At 43.0% G+C, this 18,408-nt stretch overlaps 1 protein-coding gene across 3 annotated transcripts; it reads right to left on the bottom strand.

Moving 5' to 3' along the window:
* Positions 1-1,257: 1,257 nt before the first annotated feature.
* On the bottom strand, positions 1,258-9,461 carry LOC106607941 (microtubule cross-linking factor 3). Of its 3 annotated transcripts, XR_014392726.1 has the most exons (10): positions 8,559-9,460; positions 7,350-7,574; positions 7,047-7,205; positions 6,877-6,945; positions 6,474-6,743; positions 5,888-6,268; positions 5,116-5,745; positions 4,347-4,477; positions 4,017-4,081; positions 1,258-1,409 (listed from the first exon to the last, which is right to left on the bottom strand). XR_014392726.1 is itself a non-coding variant. In XM_014205438.3 (8 exons), the coding sequence occupies exons 1-8, from the start codon at positions 9,360-9,362 to the stop codon at positions 4,547-4,549; spliced, it is 2,649 nt and encodes an 882-aa protein (XP_014060913.2). In that variant the 5' UTR covers positions 9,363-9,458; the 3' UTR covers positions 4,533-4,546. The 3 variants fall into 3 exon arrangements, 1 of the variants encoding a protein (XP_014060913.2); XR_014392727.1 differs by having other exon boundaries at positions 4,017-4,477; positions 8,559-9,461; XM_014205438.3 differs by lacking the exons at positions 1,258-1,409; positions 4,017-4,081; positions 4,347-4,477 and adding an exon at positions 4,533-4,657 and having other exon boundaries at positions 8,559-9,458.
* Between the last annotated feature and the right edge of the window lie 8,947 nt (positions 9,462-18,408).

The following is an 18,408-nucleotide window of genomic DNA, read 5'->3' as shown; positions in this document are numbered from 1 at the left end:
CCCATCTGCAAACACCAAAGGGGTGAGTCATAGGATAAAAGTTGTTTCCGGATGGGGCTGCCTATTGACTGTAACCCTTAGTTACTGTAGCTACTCACATTGTTGATAGCGGAGTTGGTCTTCCGGGTCTTTCCGTGACCATGTCCAAAATAATCCTGCAACAAGTCTCCAAGTTCCCCCGCACTGTTGCTATGGGGATAACCATAGCCGCCATTCTGATGGTTGACGGGGTAGCCGTAACCGTTGGGGCCGTGATTAAAACCGTCTACAGCACTGGGGTGGTCCTTGGTGGCGTTGATGTGGCTGCCATACGGGTCACAGAAGCCGTTGTCATGATGCCCACGGCCGAAATCAATCATCCTATCATTTTTGCTGTTGTCCATGGTGACATAATTTCCACCTCTACGAGCCTGCACCTCATTGTAAAGCTGAAATATGCGCATAAACATTATGATGATTATCAAGACTACATTTACAACATGAACACAAGTTTTATACATACAACAATTCCTTACACTTACAACGTAGACGTATTCCAAAACATAAATGTCAATACAAAAGCACTGTATAGCAATATGTACACAAAACCCTTCTGTACATATGACAATGTCAACCGGCCTTGTTCACGCAATCCATCGCACCATGCCAAAACAGTTACACAACCCAACTATTTTTTATAATCTGCACATCTGCTACTTAAGGTGGAGTGAGTGTGTGCTTACTTTGCCACTCCAACCTTTAATGCGTTCATTAGTATCAACTTTCACAGTGTGTGTTCTGACTGTCTGTCAGCACATCACAGTTTAATTAGCTTGTTAACGCGTGTCTGTATCGTTAGTCCAGAAATGCATGGGGTCGCAGGAAGGGGTGTGCTGCCAACACTTTATTTTAAGACACACACACACACACACAACCAGTTAAACACTCTTCAGGAACGACCCAGATTGTGAGACGAGAAAGACATTATCTCAAAGTGAAAATATTCACAAGTATGTTCACACTACTGATGTAGTGAACCCCATGTCAGGTAATATTACTCTACCTAGGATCTTGTTTGACCATGTCAGAACTGGGCAAGAGCATGTTGGACTGTATGTGACCGTGGTTGACCCCTCACCTCCTCTATCTTCCTCTGCATGTCCTGCAGCTGGTCCTCCCATTCCTGCATCTCCGAGTCGAAGCTGTCCAGAAGCTCCCCCCTCTCTGTTCCCCAGCCCCTTCCAGATCGCTTCAGACTGTGCTGTAGTTCGATGGCCTCCATTTTGGGCCACTTCCTGCAGCAGCTTCTTACTTCCTGTCAGAAACTTCTTCTGTTTCAACTGCCTAACTTCCTCTCTTTTTCTGTTTCAACTTCCTAGCGTCTTTCTGTCTTGATGGGGTCACCAACGTGTGGAAATGTTGGAGGAAAACTGCAAAGGGGGAGAGAGAGCGAGAGAGATGATTATTGTGGACGATAAGACATGGAAGAACTAGAGGACATTGGCCATGTGGACATCAACCAATAAACAAAGGGTCTCAATATGCATTTAGCAGATTTCATGGAAAGATTCAAAGCAATTGGCACATTCCAATCTTTCACATCCTGTAGGCCAGATATTTTGGGCAAGCCCTCTCATTCATTCGTGATAAATTATCATATCTAAATATGAAATGTCATAGACTACAAAATGTAAGATTAGATCCCTCTGGAGTCAGTTGTTAACCGAATGTGTCATTTATTTTTCAAGTGAAAATTAGGTAAGTCTGATGTGTAGTGTGTAGTTCCAGTAGTTAGCTACACCACTACCTGGCAAAAAAAGCAATTAACTACTGAAAACACTACCAAGATTTGAATTTAGTTAAAATTCCACCAAGCTATTGCAAAATGTAGTTAAATTACTACATGTAGTTCACTACCCCAACTCTGCTTGTGACAACCTCACTCTTTGGCTCTTGGTCACCATCCCCTCTGCTCCAACCCTTCTCTTAGTCTGGGTACCAATCTTTTTAGCTAACATTCTACTCCTTGCCACTCCTGTCATTTGGAAAATGATAGGACTGGCAAGGAGTGGAATGTTATAGCTGATCAGAGATGGCAACCAGACTACCCTTCCCTATGTCCTTCATAATTTTCTAGAGTGGAATTTGGGATACATTTCAACTTCAGGGGCATGCACATATCCGGCAGCCATTACCCATTTTAATGTACATGCATTCCTCATTTTTTAAATGTTCACACATTGCGCACAATGGGCATTTGTGCCCTCTGTGTCAACGCTAAAAGATAAGGTCAGTGCCAACTTGGCTGCATTACCAACTCACCTCTAGAAAATTGACCATATGCCACACAATATTGGCATGGCTTTCACGGGGTTTCCGTAGGCCTATCGCTGCAGTGATTTATTACAGTACATCCAGTACATTTACAAGGGTGACGGTTTGCTATCAACGAATGTTATAGATTAAGTGCGATTAGCCTCTCGAAAGTACCGAACACCAACACCAATGTAAGAGTACGGATATATTTATAAACCTGTAACTATGCATTGTAAACTTGGAGGGAGGGAGGAAGAGAGAGAGAATAAATGTGCATGGCGTATGTTTTTATATTAATAGGTGTCTAATAAAGAAATCCCCACATGGCCAAATGCAACCTATTTGGAGGCGCGTAAAAAAAGGACCATAAGGAAGGCACAGGTTGATCAAATGTGACCCAATACACAAAGCCCACAGTGGATCTGCAAGGTTATATTTTACAATGTTTTACCTCTGTCCAATGATTATGTTGATAGAAACCAAAGTTGTATAGATGCGCAATTAGCCTTATGGGTAAAACAATGCGTACAACAAAACTTAATGGAACGCTCAATATATATCCACAAAATAAATCAAATATTAACTTCTGCGTGTGGCCTTACCTGGCTGTGCAATATCTTCCTTGACGATTTTATTGCCAATCACTGGAGGTATATTGCAGTGGCAGATACTTATAATAAATAATAGCAGAAAATGAATCCAGATTTGAGTCTAGCCAAGGTCTTCACAGTGACCCTCTCTTTAACTCGCAAGCTGTGTGTCTGCCCGGGGGCGGTTCTGCTCCCCTCTTCCGCAGCTCTCCCTTTCGGTTGCCTCCACTCTTTATTACGTAAAGTCGCGCGGATTGGATTTAAAGAAGCTCTCTCTTGTCACGCCTAGGCAGCGGGGTTAAATCCGGAGCAGGTGCCTTTTTCCCCCCAGGGTAAACAACTTCTGTTCCAGAGGGGGACCCTGCCTTTATAGTGCGTCTGGTATTTACGCCGCGTCACTGGGGCCAGGATCAAGAATGATAATGTCAAATGTATTCTAGCACGACTGTCTTCACCACCATCCCGTCTATAATTACAAAGCAATGGAGAGAGGGAAAGTGTTTACATAGCTATTTTAGCTGCCGTTCTCTGAGCCAATTGGCACCCCTGTTGCTACTCCGCTTTGGGGTGCTTGGCAGATTTAGTCTTGTGACTCCAAGCTACTCGTAATTGTTTACAATTTATAATGCCAAAATGTAGACTACCGATATGTGACAACTGCGCTAATATTTTTATTTGAAAGGCTACGCCGCAAAACTGGATGTCTGGCGCGTTGGCAGGTACTTTGATCCTATTTCACCACTATTTTACAGTTTATTTGTTTTCATATTGTCAATTTGCTGTTGGTGAAGGTTGCACAATATCACCGACCGCGTCATTCGATCCCCGCTCGGTTCTGACCCAAATAGATTACTGACACTTGTCGACATAAACAAGAAGCGTTGCAAAACGCATCTGATAGCTCAAAACCAAAATATATTTGGTGTGGATAGGAATGTGGGAATCCTCAGACTAAGGTGATATGAACCTTTTGCGTGACCGTGTTATTGACTCAAATCTATTGGTACGATGTCCGGAAGACAATGGTCACCCGTTCTTCCTCAGTATAGGAGCTAGCCTACTCATTCCTCGTTCATTTACCAGAATGAGTATGGGGACAGGAAGGAGGAGAGAAAACACATTTGTTCTTACCTTTTTGAGGTAAAAGCAGCATAATCGTTGATTAATGTAGGCCTATAGGCTAAATCTGAAAAAGACTATAACACAGCACTGTCACAATCTGTTACAAAATAAGATGTTGTTGGGGTCAAACATCCTTCAGCTGCATTGTCCCTATTATGTTTGTTTAAAATCTGATATTTTACACTTGTGTAAACAATGAGGAGGAAATTCCACCTTGCCTATCAGAGGGTACATTTCTTATCTACTAGGCTACCTTAGATGGTAAGGTGGTGGCCTACCTTCATGGCTATTTGGTTTGATTTTGGAATTGGGCAAAACAGGTGTCATTAGCCAACTCACCTTTACTTGGGGTGATGAAGGAAGTGGTGGGTAGTGGGTAATGTAGTCTCCAGCGTTGAACATAAGCATACTGTATATCCAGTTACGTGACTGTGGCCTGTGCTTGAATAGGGAGGCTCCTGTGCATTGACCTTGACAACGAATGTAAAAATCAACAGAAACAAACAAACAAAGGATGTGGCTATGCTATTGAGGCGGGATCACAGGACGAAGAAAAGGGTAAACAGAAAGACAAGTTTAAAGATGGTGGCATAGGAGAGGGAGGAGAATAAGACTAGAATGAGGATGAGTAAAATGATGGGCTGAAACATCTGGGCAGGGGAAGAACAGAACATGAGTGTCAACGGAGGAGAAACGAGAGGGAAAATAGGGTCAGAGAAAGAAGGAAAATAGATTCAGCAGAATATTCAATGGTCAGGGACACGTGAAGAGACTATGCTGATACAGCCAAACCATATCTGAAAGTGGCTTATGGCCAGGTCTTATGTCTCTTTAATTAAAACACACACTCAAATAGAGTGATAGTCTACTTAACCTAACAATAAGATTACAGCACGGCTGCTTAGACTTACAGAGAACAACATGCTGCTAAAGCTGGACCTCATTCTACACCTCAAATACAGAGACACAACCTGTATCAATAAAAAATGGGTAGAAGGCTAACATGTCCGGTCTTTGATGGCTTATGAACAGACACACACACACACACACACACACACACACACACACACACACACACACACACACACACACACACACACACACTTACCGAAAGTGGTTCCTCCTCCCTGTCCTCAGGTTTGGGCACCTCCAGTCTGTCTATGAAGCCCTGTAGCTCCTTCCTGAAGGCCTTCATCTGGGCATTGATCCTGTACAGCAGCTCATGCTCCCTGATCCTCCCCCCCTCATCCTCCTCCTCACCCCCGCTGCCTCGCCCATACAGGTCACCATTGGAAACATACACTCGCGCCTCTGCGATGATGGTTGCTGTGTCGGCAATTAGCCGGTCAATGGTCCTGCCAAGATGCTCCGCCTCCACCCGGATGTCGATCATCTGCTGGCGATCCCGTGGGCTGCGAGGCAGGAAGCGGGTGGCGACCTCTGGGGGCGGTGTGTAGAGACCTCGGGTGGGTGTGAGGCAGCGGGTTTGGTTCCGCACCTCATCTGAGTCACTTTCCCCGCCCACTGGGCCCTCGCGTTTGCGGTGCGGGGGCAGGACACGGGAGGAGGAGGAGTCATCATCACTCTCGCGGTGCACACTTGGGCCGGTCCCACCCGCGTCGCTGTCTGCATCGCTGTCCCGGGGGCTTGTGCACCCCCTCAGGGCCAGGTGGGAGGCCAGGTCGTAGCGCTGCATGTTGGAGAGCAGAACACGGTTCTCATACTGCAGCTGCATCACCTGGGGAGAGAGAAGAGGACAGGATGAAGGAGGCATGCTATGTTTATGACCATATATTTTTTGCTTAACATATACCATACTTTCGATGTATGTTATGTCACAGAAATAAAGGGGGAAAACAACGCATGGAAAACCATCCCACCTTCCCACTGAGATCATTAATCTGTAGCCGTGCCGTCTTCAGTTCTTCCTGCAGTGCATCTGCCTTCTCTATGCTTACTCCTCCTCCTCCTGCCACCCCTCCTCCATGCCTCGCTCCTCCCTCGTGGGTCCCAGCCTTAAACCTGAGCTTGTTGAGTTCTCCCATCACCCTCTTGTTGTGATCCTCAGCATCTGCCAGGTTCCTCCTCAGTAATTCTGCCTCGTCCTCCACCAGCTGCAGCTGCTGCCTCAGCTCTGTCATGGCCTCCCCATGGCCCCGGCCCACTCCTACCCTGCCCACAGCCCCGCCACCGGACCCCCCTTCTCCCTCCCCTTCTCCCCTGAGGTCGTCCAGCTCGGCCCTCAGTCCCCGGTTCTCCACCTGGAAACACATGACATGAAAAACAATTGATCAGTTATGTTATGAATCACTAGCATCCTCTCTCTGAAAGCAGCTTCTGAACCGAACTAACAGAAATGCTTGGAACAGTTGTGTTCCCAAGTGCAAACTTATTTCCTGGTCTCTTTGATGACATACATCATACAACCTACATCAAACCCTCTGCATCACATCCTGTCTCTCTCACCTCCAGCTCCACAATCTTTCTCCCTAGGATGTTAGCCTCCTCCTCCACCAGACGCAGACGCAGCTTCAGCTCGGACTCACGGGTGCTGGGGGGTCCCCCGGCCTCACCCTTGGGGTGGGGGCTGTCTAGGTCCCCGTAGAAGGAGCGGTACTTCTGTAGCTCCGCCTCCAGCCGGTCCTTCTCCTTGTCGATCTTAGCTGTCTTCTTCCTCATCAACACGGCCTCCTCCTTGATGAAGGCCAGCTGGCACTTGAGGTCCTCGTTGTGGTCCTGAGAGAGGGGGAAGTGGAAAGAAGATGAATTTCAGATGTACAGCACAGCAGACACAACTCTCGCTGGTGTTTGCAACAAAATCACTTTTTATTGTTTTCTAGGATAAAACCATTTCATGTTGAGCCCTCACCTCTGTTGGGGTCTGGGCAGACTTCTTGTCAGACCGTTGAACCTCCTTGCTTCCTCTTCTCTTCTGTGACTGTTAGGAATTGAATAACAGAATAACCCTATGTAATATGTATTATAGCAATATATGTGCTGTATAGATTATATAGTGTACTGTGGGTGTGTGCTCTTTACCTCCTTGACTTTGTCCAGCTCATTCTGAAGGGCCTGTTTGGTCACCTCCACCTCAATGAGTTTCTGCCTCAGTTTCTCATTCTCGTCCTCTGTCTTGGTGCGTTTCTCCTCCACATTCTCCAGCTCATGGTGGAGCCTCACAGACACATCCTTCGCTACCTGCATTAGACAGAATTAGGGACATTGATTAAAAGTTGATTGAATCAATTATCTAGGTGAGTGGACAGCGCATCAACTAACTAATTAAATACATTTGTTTAAATATCAAGCCTACATACCCTTCCTCCCTCCCTCTCTCCCTACCTTCAGGTCCTGCTCCAGGCTCCTCAGTAGTTCCTCGTCGATTTCTCCTGTCTGGGCGTAGCGCAGCTTCTTCCTCTCAGCCTTCCTCAGCCGGTACTGGAGGATCCGGCAGTTCTTATTGGCTCGCTCCAGCTCACGCCTCATTTCCTGCAGCTGGCACGTGTCCTCCTCGTAGAAGGTGTCACGCATCTCGTCCATCTCCGTCCTCATCTCCTCGATCTCCGTCTGGGACATCAATAGGAGTGATCAGTCAGTCAGGCACTGGTAGCCTACAGGGTACGTGGGGCTCACACTTTAGTGTTATTGGTGTTGAGTGTTTAGGTCCTCAGAACATGATGTAATTGGATAGGGACAAACTAATCTGAAGTGATCAATAGGGTCATTATTACAGATGTAGGATCTTAATTTGATCATCTTGTTGCTGGAGAACTGTCCTGCTGTGCAGGAAATGCAAAAGTTGTCCTGTATTTGAGGTTTAAAAAGGCTTCTAAAGTTTGTAATTTCCACTTGATTATGCCTTTTGTAAAATGTATCAACCCCTACAAAAATGTCCATTAATTATAATCCACATAACAATTCACATTTCCTGTTGCTGCAGAATTACTTTCCTGCTGTAGCAAACTGGCTCAAATTAAGATCCTACATCTGTATGTCAATCAATGATTAGAAGTAGGCTAAACACAGGATGGTACTTTTTATTGTTCTGAATAGGGAGGAAGGGTTTGGCTTGTGTAAGCTATAGGCCTACCTAAATCAGATAGCTTTCGCAAGCATCAATAACAAACCAAGGGAAGTAGACACATTTATACATCCGTTCTTTGTAATGTTATGGAAAGAATAATAACTGTTCAGTTAGACTACTTGTGGGCTAAAAAAGATGCTTGCTTCATTGTATCAACATACTGTTTTCCAGTATAAGCCTAATGATAAACCTTGGGGAATATGCCTGGTATACCGTCAGCAATACAAACTCAGTTGCAGTGTTATCCTCAAACACGAAATAAGTCTACCTTTTCACTTAGGCCTACTATGGATAATAGTTCATTAAGCATGCATTAAACGCATTATATGAGCATAGGGCTATGTCAGTGCCAAATTTGGGGAATAGGCCTGATTTCACAATCAATCTTATCAAACAAAAAGTGGTCCATACCAACAATGTGTTTGCATACATTGAACATAATGAATTGTATGTCAGTGATGCCAAACCTTGAGATCTTCATTCTCATCCACCAGTCTCTCCAGCTCGTCCTCCGGGCCCTCGTCTTGCTGTGTCACGGGCTCCGCCTCTATGGCCTCTGTAGCCGGTTCCGTCTCGGCCGAGGCCTCCGCGCCCGGAGCCCTTTCTGCCTTGGTGTGCATCTTACTGACGCTTCTCTTCAGTTTCTTATGTAGGTGGAAGTGGATGAGTTCAGTCTGCAAGCAACCCCCGCTCCACAGACCAAGGCCCGGCACGCAGCCCACGTATTCCCCGCTTCTATTCCTGCGGTTGCCTGCTGATGCTGTCACTGCCTCCCCTCCCCGCTTCTTCGCTTTCCCTTTCTCCGAACCCGCGGTGCTGGAGCCGTCTGGCCGGTATGACCCAATATGTTGGGAAGACTCGCCTTTGAGGCAGGATAAACGTAACGAGGAACGACGGGTTTGAGAATCTATCGGCTGGTGAAATATCTCCTCCGTACCTTCCCCTCTGCTAGCATCCGCCTTCTTTGCATTGCAATTGACAGCATCGGGTTCAGTACCATCTGAGTGAAAAGCTTCCACGTCGCATTTCTCGATCTCCTTCTCCCTCACGACAGCGGTCTTAAGCCCCTCGTTTACCACCTTATTCCTCGATCCTCCTTTGGAAACTATATTTTTGGATCTGCTGGAGGATTTCTGGGCAGGTTTTGAGGCGCATTCCCGGATTTTGGTCGGCGAGGGAGCCCGATGCTGCCTCCTCGCTGTGCTATTGTCTGATGCTGCCACTGGAAAATCCGCAGCGCCGCTTGCGGCAGAGTTCATCGTGTCATCCATCAGTCCTGACGTTTCCACTCGCACATCTCAAAGTATGATTTGATTATTATTTATGGAAATAATAAAACCTTAATATAAGTATTGATATAGCCTATTATCCTTTAGATAAAATGAAAAGGATACAATGAAATATGACGGTCAACCGGTTCCACAATTTATAGGCCTACTATAAATAGAAAGTCTGGGTGAAATGAACTAAATCTCGTAGCCTATGCTGCAAATGAGATATGACGTCTGCAGAGTGACATTGAAATAGTAGTTTTGACTTAAAAAAAAAATCAAGGTCAATAGAATCTAATTTATAGGGTGGACAAGGAGGCTATTATTCTGGATCAATAGCCTAGTGATACAATATATACAATTAAATGGGTTTATACTTCTATAGTGAGTTTTGTAAAGTGCTGTAACTTTTGTTCAATAAAAAAAATAAACATTCGTTAATAAATTAGGTAACAAACACACAAATATTTCCATGCATTTTCTGTAAAATGCCCTACCAAAACGTGTTATTTTATATGGGCTTCTTACCGCAAGAGACAGTGCAGTTTCAGCCCAGCGCTAGTGGGTTGGAGAGATGCTGACACAAGGTACGACCAGGCACTGCAGGGGCACGACTAGCCACACAGTATTCATGACGTGTGATTTTAACGTCAAACCAGGAAACAAACATTTGAATATCTTTCTCCAGGCCCATTATAAAGGACCCATTGTAGCCTTTAGTTACTGTCTTAATATATATATATATACATATTTAACTAGGCAAGTCAGTTAAGAACAAATTCTTATTTACAGTGATGGCCTACTTTGACTGTCACTGTAAGATGCCAATTGTGCGCTGCTCTATGGGACTCCCAATCACAACCGGATGTGATGCAGCCTGGATTCAAACCAGGGATTGCAGTGACTCCTCTTGAGATGCAGTGCCTTAGACAACTGTGCCACTCCGGAGCACCACTACACTACATCCACACAACTTGAAAAACATCTACACAATGATTAGGCTATAGTTATTGTTTTGTTTTCAAATTAATTAATTTTCCAATGGCTACAATCTTCTGACCTGGGAACAGCTGGTGAATAAACTCTCTGATCAATCAAATACAAAGATTGAGAAAAGGAAACCAGTAGGCCTAGTACAACTAGTAGTTCAAAAACTCAGGAACCCATATTGTGCATGCAATGATTTGTAGTGGCCATGGGAGGGTGGTCTCCACCCATCTATCAGCACCATCATAAAGGGCTCATCTGTGCTGTGTTGACAAGGTGCCACCAACTGACTGTATCAACTAACTCAGATATAATGAGGGTTGTCATAAGCGGTAGTGAGTGAGTGAGTGAGTGAGTGAGTGAGTGAGTGAGTCAGGCAGGCAGGCAGGCAGGCAGGCAGGCAGGCAGGCAGGCAGGCAGGCAGGCAGGCAGGCAGGCAGGCAGGCAGGCAATCCATATTACAACCTATGTGTTGTGATAATTGCATTGTTTGCTCTATAACCTCTTAGTTCATATGCCTTGCCACCGCTATATATAGGCCTAAGCAGAGTGCGGTGGGTGGGGTCTCTTGGGTGCACGCTCATGCACAATTTTTTGGGGGGCCTAATAATAAAGATGTAATTTAACATAAAAAAATCAATTAGGCTACCTTTTAATGTGGCATGAACACAACCAGTAAGGATGTTTGCATCTGATTGTCAAACAAATCACTTTAAAAAGTAGATTACCTGTGGATGTTCTCCACTCCAAAATCCGGAATCTTAGAGATCTCGGGAATGCACTGTAAGTGTCGGCCTACGTAACATTTTCTAATGTTTCGCCGTGAAAACAGTGCTCATGGGCACACAAATCCAAAATAATGTAGACATATGCCATTGCAAAATCGATTGCTTCTAACCGAAAGAGTCAACTATAGGCCTACTGTCATTAACGTATAGCCTACTTGTTGGATGGATTGGATGCACATTGGTGTCTAGCTGTAGGCTAGTTGTATAGTGATATTGTCGACCATCATCAGTTGATCCAGAAAAGAAAACTAATACTCCGGACGGCACGGAGAACACCAATACCCAGCTTACCTGAAAAAAACTATGAGCGCTCTGAACAGCTGACTGACAAAAGCAAACAATGATAAATCAACAGATAGCCTAAATCTAATGCATTGGAATAAAGGCACAGTAATCTTTTTTATCAAGGACTCATGGGAAACAAATGGTGAAAATTAGGAAGTGCAAATGGAAATATATGCGTTTAAAGGAGCTCAGCTGAGGCCGAAATTCAGCACTACTGAGTGGACAGCGCAGCTGTATAGCCAGCTATAGAATTCTACAGTAGGCCTACCATTCGTTGACAGGGAGATGGTTTGTGCAGCAAAGTAGAAATAAATGGTTTAAACCATGGCAGAGAGGTGGGGGTGTTCGTTTATTTTGAAAGCTTTTATTTTCATATTTACCTCTGTAAAACATTTTTACCCATGCATTTTAAACAAATGGGAGAATGGTTAAATTAGCATTATTTATGTTTGAACTTTTGTTGCATCTAGGGGAGCTAATTTCTAGTTCAGGTGAGCTGAGCCCCCCACTGGCTCCCCCATCAGTCGCTCCCTGGCCTAAAGCAGACAATACGAATGCACAGTGGCAGAATAAATTCAACCGCACCTTTGTTTCATCACAAAACCGGAGAGCAACCTCTGTCAGGTGAAGTCCACAAAGCAAATTGAATGTAACAAAGTTACATGCCCTACAGCATGGTCAACCATGTGTGTTTGTGTGTGTGTGCATGCGTGCATTGTGCAAGTAGAAAAAAACATGTTGAGTCACTCTACTTGTAGAGAAATGCAAATGCCATCCTCCTCTCTTTCATGTTGATGAAACGTCTATGACTCTGTCATACAGTACACACTTTTAGTTTTTATTGTCCCAGGCTACCTGGCTAAAATGCTTGCGCGCTAGCCTAACTTCCTTTCATGGGCAAAAATGAGCCGTATAGTTAACATTAGCCTACTACATCTAGCTACATATTGAACTTCCATCCTCTCAAACCGGGGGCACAATGTATGGATTTATGGTTGGATTCGAATCACCGTTATAATCATTGGCCAGTACAGAGAATTAAGTAAAACCACAAGTCCAAATTCCTATATCCATCCATGGCTAATTTAGGAAAGGGCCGATTTTAGCTAGCTAGCTAGCCACCAGAGGACAACATGATGCAATAATAAAAATGTTCTGTCAATAACGTTTTGCTTTTGATGTGATGTGATTGGTGTGAAGCCAAATCCATACTGGCTTCCACTGACACTTTAAAAAAATTCTTCAAGCTCTGTCAAGTTGGTTTTTGATCATTGCTAGACAGCCACTTTCAAGTCTTGCCATAGATGTTCAAGCCGATTTAAGTCAAAAATGGAACTAGGTCACTCAGGAATATTCAATGTCATCTTGGTAAGCAATTTCAGTGTAAATTGTGGCCACCATCATGCTTGAAAATATGAAGAGTAGTACTCAGTGATGGGTTGTGTTGGATGTACCCCAAACATAACAGGTTGTATTCAGGACAAAAGTTCTTTTTTTTTGTGGTTTTACGTTAGTGCGTTATTGCAAACAGGATGCGTGTTTTGGAATATTTGTATTATGTACAGGCTTCACTCTTTTTTCACTCTGTCATTTAGGTTAGTATTGTGGAGTAACTACAATGTTGTTGATCCATCCTCAGTTTTCTCTTATCACAGCCATTAAACTCTGAAACTGTTTTAAGTCACCATTGGCCTCATGGTTAAATCACTGAGCGGTTTCCTTCCTCTCTGGCTACTGAGTTACGAAAGATACCAGTATCTTTGTAGTGACTGGGTGTATTGATACACCATCCAAAGTGTAATTAATAGGTGCTCCCGAGTGTCGCAGCAGTCTAAGGCACTGCATCTCAGTGCTAGATGTGTCAATACAGACCCTGGTTTGATCCCGGGCTGTATCACAACCGTCCGTGTTCGGGGGTCCCTTAGGGCGGTGCCCAATTGGAAATATGTTTACCCATCTACCAATAAGTGCCCTTTTACCCATCTACCAATAAGTGCCCTTCTTTGCGAGGCAATGGAAAACCTGTCATCCATGTCTGAGGATGTTGGGAGATGAAGTGGAAACCTTAACCATTACCTTAACCATTCAGAGTTAATTCCTAAAGTTAGACTTTGAGAGCTGGTAGTGTTAAACACTTAGCATCTGTCTGATCCTAATGGTTGCAAGTTCGAATCCAATGATAGAAAGTTGGTTTTGATCTTTTTGTTTTAAGCCTATCCCAAACCTTAACCAGTCAGAGTTCATGCCCAACTTCAATCATTTGGAGTTAATGCCTGAACTTAACCCTAACCTTAAAAATTGTGAGTTAAATGAAAATAATCATTAATCTAAACTATGTGAGTATACACACCAGGGATTACCAGGGTGAGTACACTGAGCAGTTGGGAAAAGCTCATATTATGCATTTAGTGACTGAATGAAACAAAACATAAACTATGAGCGCTCTGAACAGCTGACTGACAAAAGCAAACCATTTTTTGCTCAATTACTGACTGTAAGTGAGCGGAGAGTGAACTGAGTGGTCATGTCGTAATCCCTGGTGTGTTTGAGTTCATATGACACAGAAGTTTGTCAACCTGACCGAGTCCTTGTAGTAGGACATTCAGTGATGAGCTTAGGCTTCAGCTACTATCAACAGTGTATAGTAAAAAGGATATCAAACATTCAGATCTGTATTGAAGTTACAAAACCTCTAGGGCTTAGTCATCATTCAAATCAAATCAAATCAAATTCGAGTTTAACAATGTAGGCTACATTGCATGTGTGTAAGTACTGTCATGATGATGGCCTGAGTGGGGGAGGTTTATGACCCCCATAAATACCTTTCCCCATTTTCCTCTCTCTACTCTACCGATTTGACTATTGAAAATCCCTTTGTTAACATAGAGAGTCTGGTGACATCAAAAGATGGGAAACGGAACCATATTTCGGTAATCCAACCAGTTGAAAATATGCGCTGGAACTTAATGAATATGATGTCAGTTCAATTGGCGTCTGAGACATGATTACTGATGATAGGACGACATAAACTTTATCTTGGAAAATCTACACATTCTAGTTATCAGATTCACATGGAATTGTTGTGCAATTTAAATGTTTAAATATGAAACTATTTGTGAAAAGATGAAATGTAATTTTTAGCTTCTTAATGAGAGAACGGTTTGTCAGAAGAACACCACTCTGCTCACTCAGAGGCACCGCCCAGAACAGACATTGGTTATGAACTATGAAAGACACCCTTCTCTCCCCCCTATATAAAGCCCTTGACGAAAATGTAACTTTCTGTTCCGAGGATGTTAGGGCGACGGTCCTGCGTTAAAAGGGCTCAGATAATAACCTGTTCCAAGGACGTGTGGACTTGAGGTCCCCACTTTGAAAGGACAAAGACCACCTTCAGAACTAAGCCAACCTCAGCAAGAATCTAACGAAATTAGCATCGAATTTCAATGTGAAGGTGACGACCTACACGCCGGAAGGATGAATTTTGACTATACCAGCCAGAATATAGCATGAGCATATAGCATGGCAACTTGGTATGAACTTTGAACCCTTATTCACAAAAGAAGTGATACCTCCTTGCCGTAGCTTTAGCGCAGCAACTGTAGACGTCTGTTAGGAGATTACGGACAGAGTACCTATTCTACCACACGACGACGGTACTACCAAGTATCCATTCTACCATCAGACATTCTTCAAAGGACAACCCGGCCTCCCATCTACAACCAACCGATCGAAGCGCAGTTCAGAGTAAATATTTATTGCATTTTCCTTTTTCAAATGGGTGGTTATTTAGAATGCATAAGATTCTGTATTTACGATAGCATAGCTTCTCCCTTTGTTACTCAGTCTTCCCGCTCTTTCACTCAAACCCAACCCCCTATCTTTGTGTAACCAGCCGTCGTATCTGTTCCGTCGACCAGGGACGTTTTCTTTATGGCATAATAAGGTCCATCAATGTATGATTCATTCTGTGTATATGTAATTCTGTGTGATTAGTTAGGTATTTAGTAAATAAATAATTAAACCAAATTTTGTATTGCTGATTCAACTTGTTAGCCAGGGTTCGTGAAGATCACCAAGAATTTACCCCTTTCAGATGAGACTTAACAAGGTGACGATTCAAAATTGACTGCTATTGATGTAAAAGATTACCAGGTCTTTAAGAGTTTATTCTGACGATAACAGCTCTATAAACATTCTTTCGTGGTGCCCCAACTTTCTAGTTAATTATTTACCTGATTAGCTTAATCAGGTAATATTAATTACAGAGAAATGATTTTATAGAATAGCATGTCACATCACTTAATCCGGCATAGCCAAAGACACGACAGTACTGTACCTATCGACCGTTGGGATATGCATTAATTGGCGCAATCGTTGTTGACAAATGCAGTAGATATCCATTGTTCCACCTGAGTGTAGACTAAGCCTGTTCATGCTCCAATTCATGTCAGTCACTCTAAATCTAAATATGAACTTGAGTGATCTTAATTTACTCAATACGAAGTCATACCTTAAGCCAACATTTTTATCTGGTCCTTATTGCTAGGGTTAGGGAATGAAGGACCTAGGATAATGGAATATTAACATGAAATATGCATAACTTATAAAGATATTCACACAGTAAATTAAGTGGCCACATTTATGAATGAAATTACATTTGAATGAGATATTTACCACCATTGTCTATACGGCACCCACAGCAACGGTGGCAGCTTTTTGTTTGCTGTGTGTTTAAAAACAACAACACATAGTTACTCCATGGGAAATAACAGATATGGAAATCATTCTCAATCTTATTAACATCTGTAAATTATTGACCAGGTGTGTCTCATCTGATTGAGAATTGCTGATACTATCTTTGTCTGTTTTCTTTAGAAAATATGACACTGAACCTCACATTTCTATCTAATGAGAGTGCAAAGAACATTTTAGCTTTAATTACCTTATTGTCCCATTGAAGACAACATCACCTTTTCATGGGAGACCTGCTGGTATGGATAAAGGCATGAGTATTTTTACTCTTTAAAGTAGGTAAATAGCTAAACAAGTGACACCGCCACAGCTTCATGGATTTGGGATCTCTCCACATGTTCATTTATTAATTCCTAATATATATTTTTCCTGTTTTGCATGTTATTTTGGCATTAATTTGTGCCACATATCAGTTTGCAAACAATGTAAAATCAAATTTATTGAGTAAATAAAGCCGCTTACAAACATGGTCTCTTTCTTGCTTTCTTGAGTAAGGCAGTTCCAAAATGCAGGTGTTTCAGCCTAGCTCAGTGCTTTCTGTGGTGGAGGGGCAGCCAGTGGAAAATACAGAACATAGGCATTGGTAATCTTCTCTATTTGCACCTTGATTGGCTCAGTATTCTGTCACTCATGGGGACACTATGTCACCGCAGAATCTACAGGGAGAGCTAGGCAGTTCAAGCCCGCATGGACCCTGCCATAGATTTATGTTAGAAATGCCCATCCAAGAAGGCTCAAGGTCATTGGCCACAGATAAAATGATGTCAAATCACGTTATATCTGACTGATCATGTCAACATCATACTTTCAAAATCTTAGCGAGCAAGTGAGACAAGCAGTCATCATCATGAATCACGTCAACAATCTACTGGCAAATCCTTTTCAATCCTTGTCATATGAACAGAAATTATCAGCCACTGGACAGGTACATTACACAAGTCGGGAAATTGCAAATTCAACAATGAGTGGTTTGGCAGGAATCAGTGCCTACCTACAAGCGTTGCAAAGCAATCACTATTTTGCTTCCCCTGTCTGCTATTTGGTGGAGAGTGTGTGTGGTCCAGGTCTGGGTTTAAGGATTTAAAACATCCGTCTGAAAGTGTTTATTTTCCGAGCTTAAAAGGATAAACATTCACACGCATCACCATAAACCAGAAAAGGTTGAATACATTGGCCATGCTATCAATCCAGTATGGCTTCTGCTGCGTTCAAACTACTAGAAACTCGGAACTGGGAAATCTCAGACTTCAGTGAGTTCAAGACAACTGGGAACTTGTAAAAAAAAACTAGCTCTGACTGGGAAAATACGTTTTGAACTCTTAATTCCAAGTTGGGAACTCTGGCCTCTTTCTAGAGCTCCGACCTGAAGATCACTGTCATGATGTCATGATTCAACCTAGTTTTTTTCTCGAGCTCCCAGTTGTCTTGAATACCATAAATCCAGAGAAAGCCAGACTTTGATGAAGAAATTCGATGACAAAATTTGCCCACAAGAAGGATTGCTGTGCCACCTTCCTGTTCAAGTGAGCACAGCACAACAATGGTGAGTTCAAAAATGTCTTGTATGCTGCTGCATAAAGTATGTAATATGCCAGGGAGATATGTATACTGTAGCTAAGAAAGTAATACTAATTGTGTGTTGTGTAGTAAGCTGTTAGTAGCCGATGTGTCTCATCCTAATAATTTTGTCCCTTCCCCCCTCAGAACTTAGCCCTACTGTTCTGACTTGGTAGTGCGCATGACTATAGCCTGTTTTAGAGAAATGTGATAATTGAATATTGTAAGAGCTTTATTTGTCTGCTTATATGCCCCGTTTATTTATACTATGGTTCTGACTTGGTGTACAGGGAGAACACTGTAAGAACGGCCCAAGTTCTGCATTCTATCGCTGTACATTTCAAAAGTGCTGAACAAATACTTACACTACCATTCAAAAGTTTGGGGTCACTTAGAAATGTCCTTGTTTTTGAAAGAAAAGCAAATTTTTTGTTCATTAAAAATAACATCAAACTGATCAGAACTTCAGTGTAGACATTGTTAATGTTGTAAATGACTATTGTAGCTGGAAATGGCAGATTTCTTAGGGAATATCTACATAGAGGTACAGAGGCCCATTATCAGCAAACATCACTCCTGTGTTCCAATGGCACGTTGTCTAAGCTAATCCAAGTTTATCATTTTAAAAGGCTAATTGATCATTAGAAAACCCTTTTGCAATTATGTTAGCACAG

Source organism: Salmo salar, chromosome 06, assembly GCF_965601325.2.
Source record: "Salmo salar chromosome 06, fSalSal1, whole genome shotgun sequence".
In the NCBI taxonomy this organism is placed as follows: domain Eukaryota; kingdom Metazoa; phylum Chordata; class Actinopteri; order Salmoniformes; family Salmonidae; genus Salmo; species Salmo salar.
Note: the sequence above shows the minus strand (reverse complement) of the source record. Positions and strands in the feature narration are given on the sequence as shown.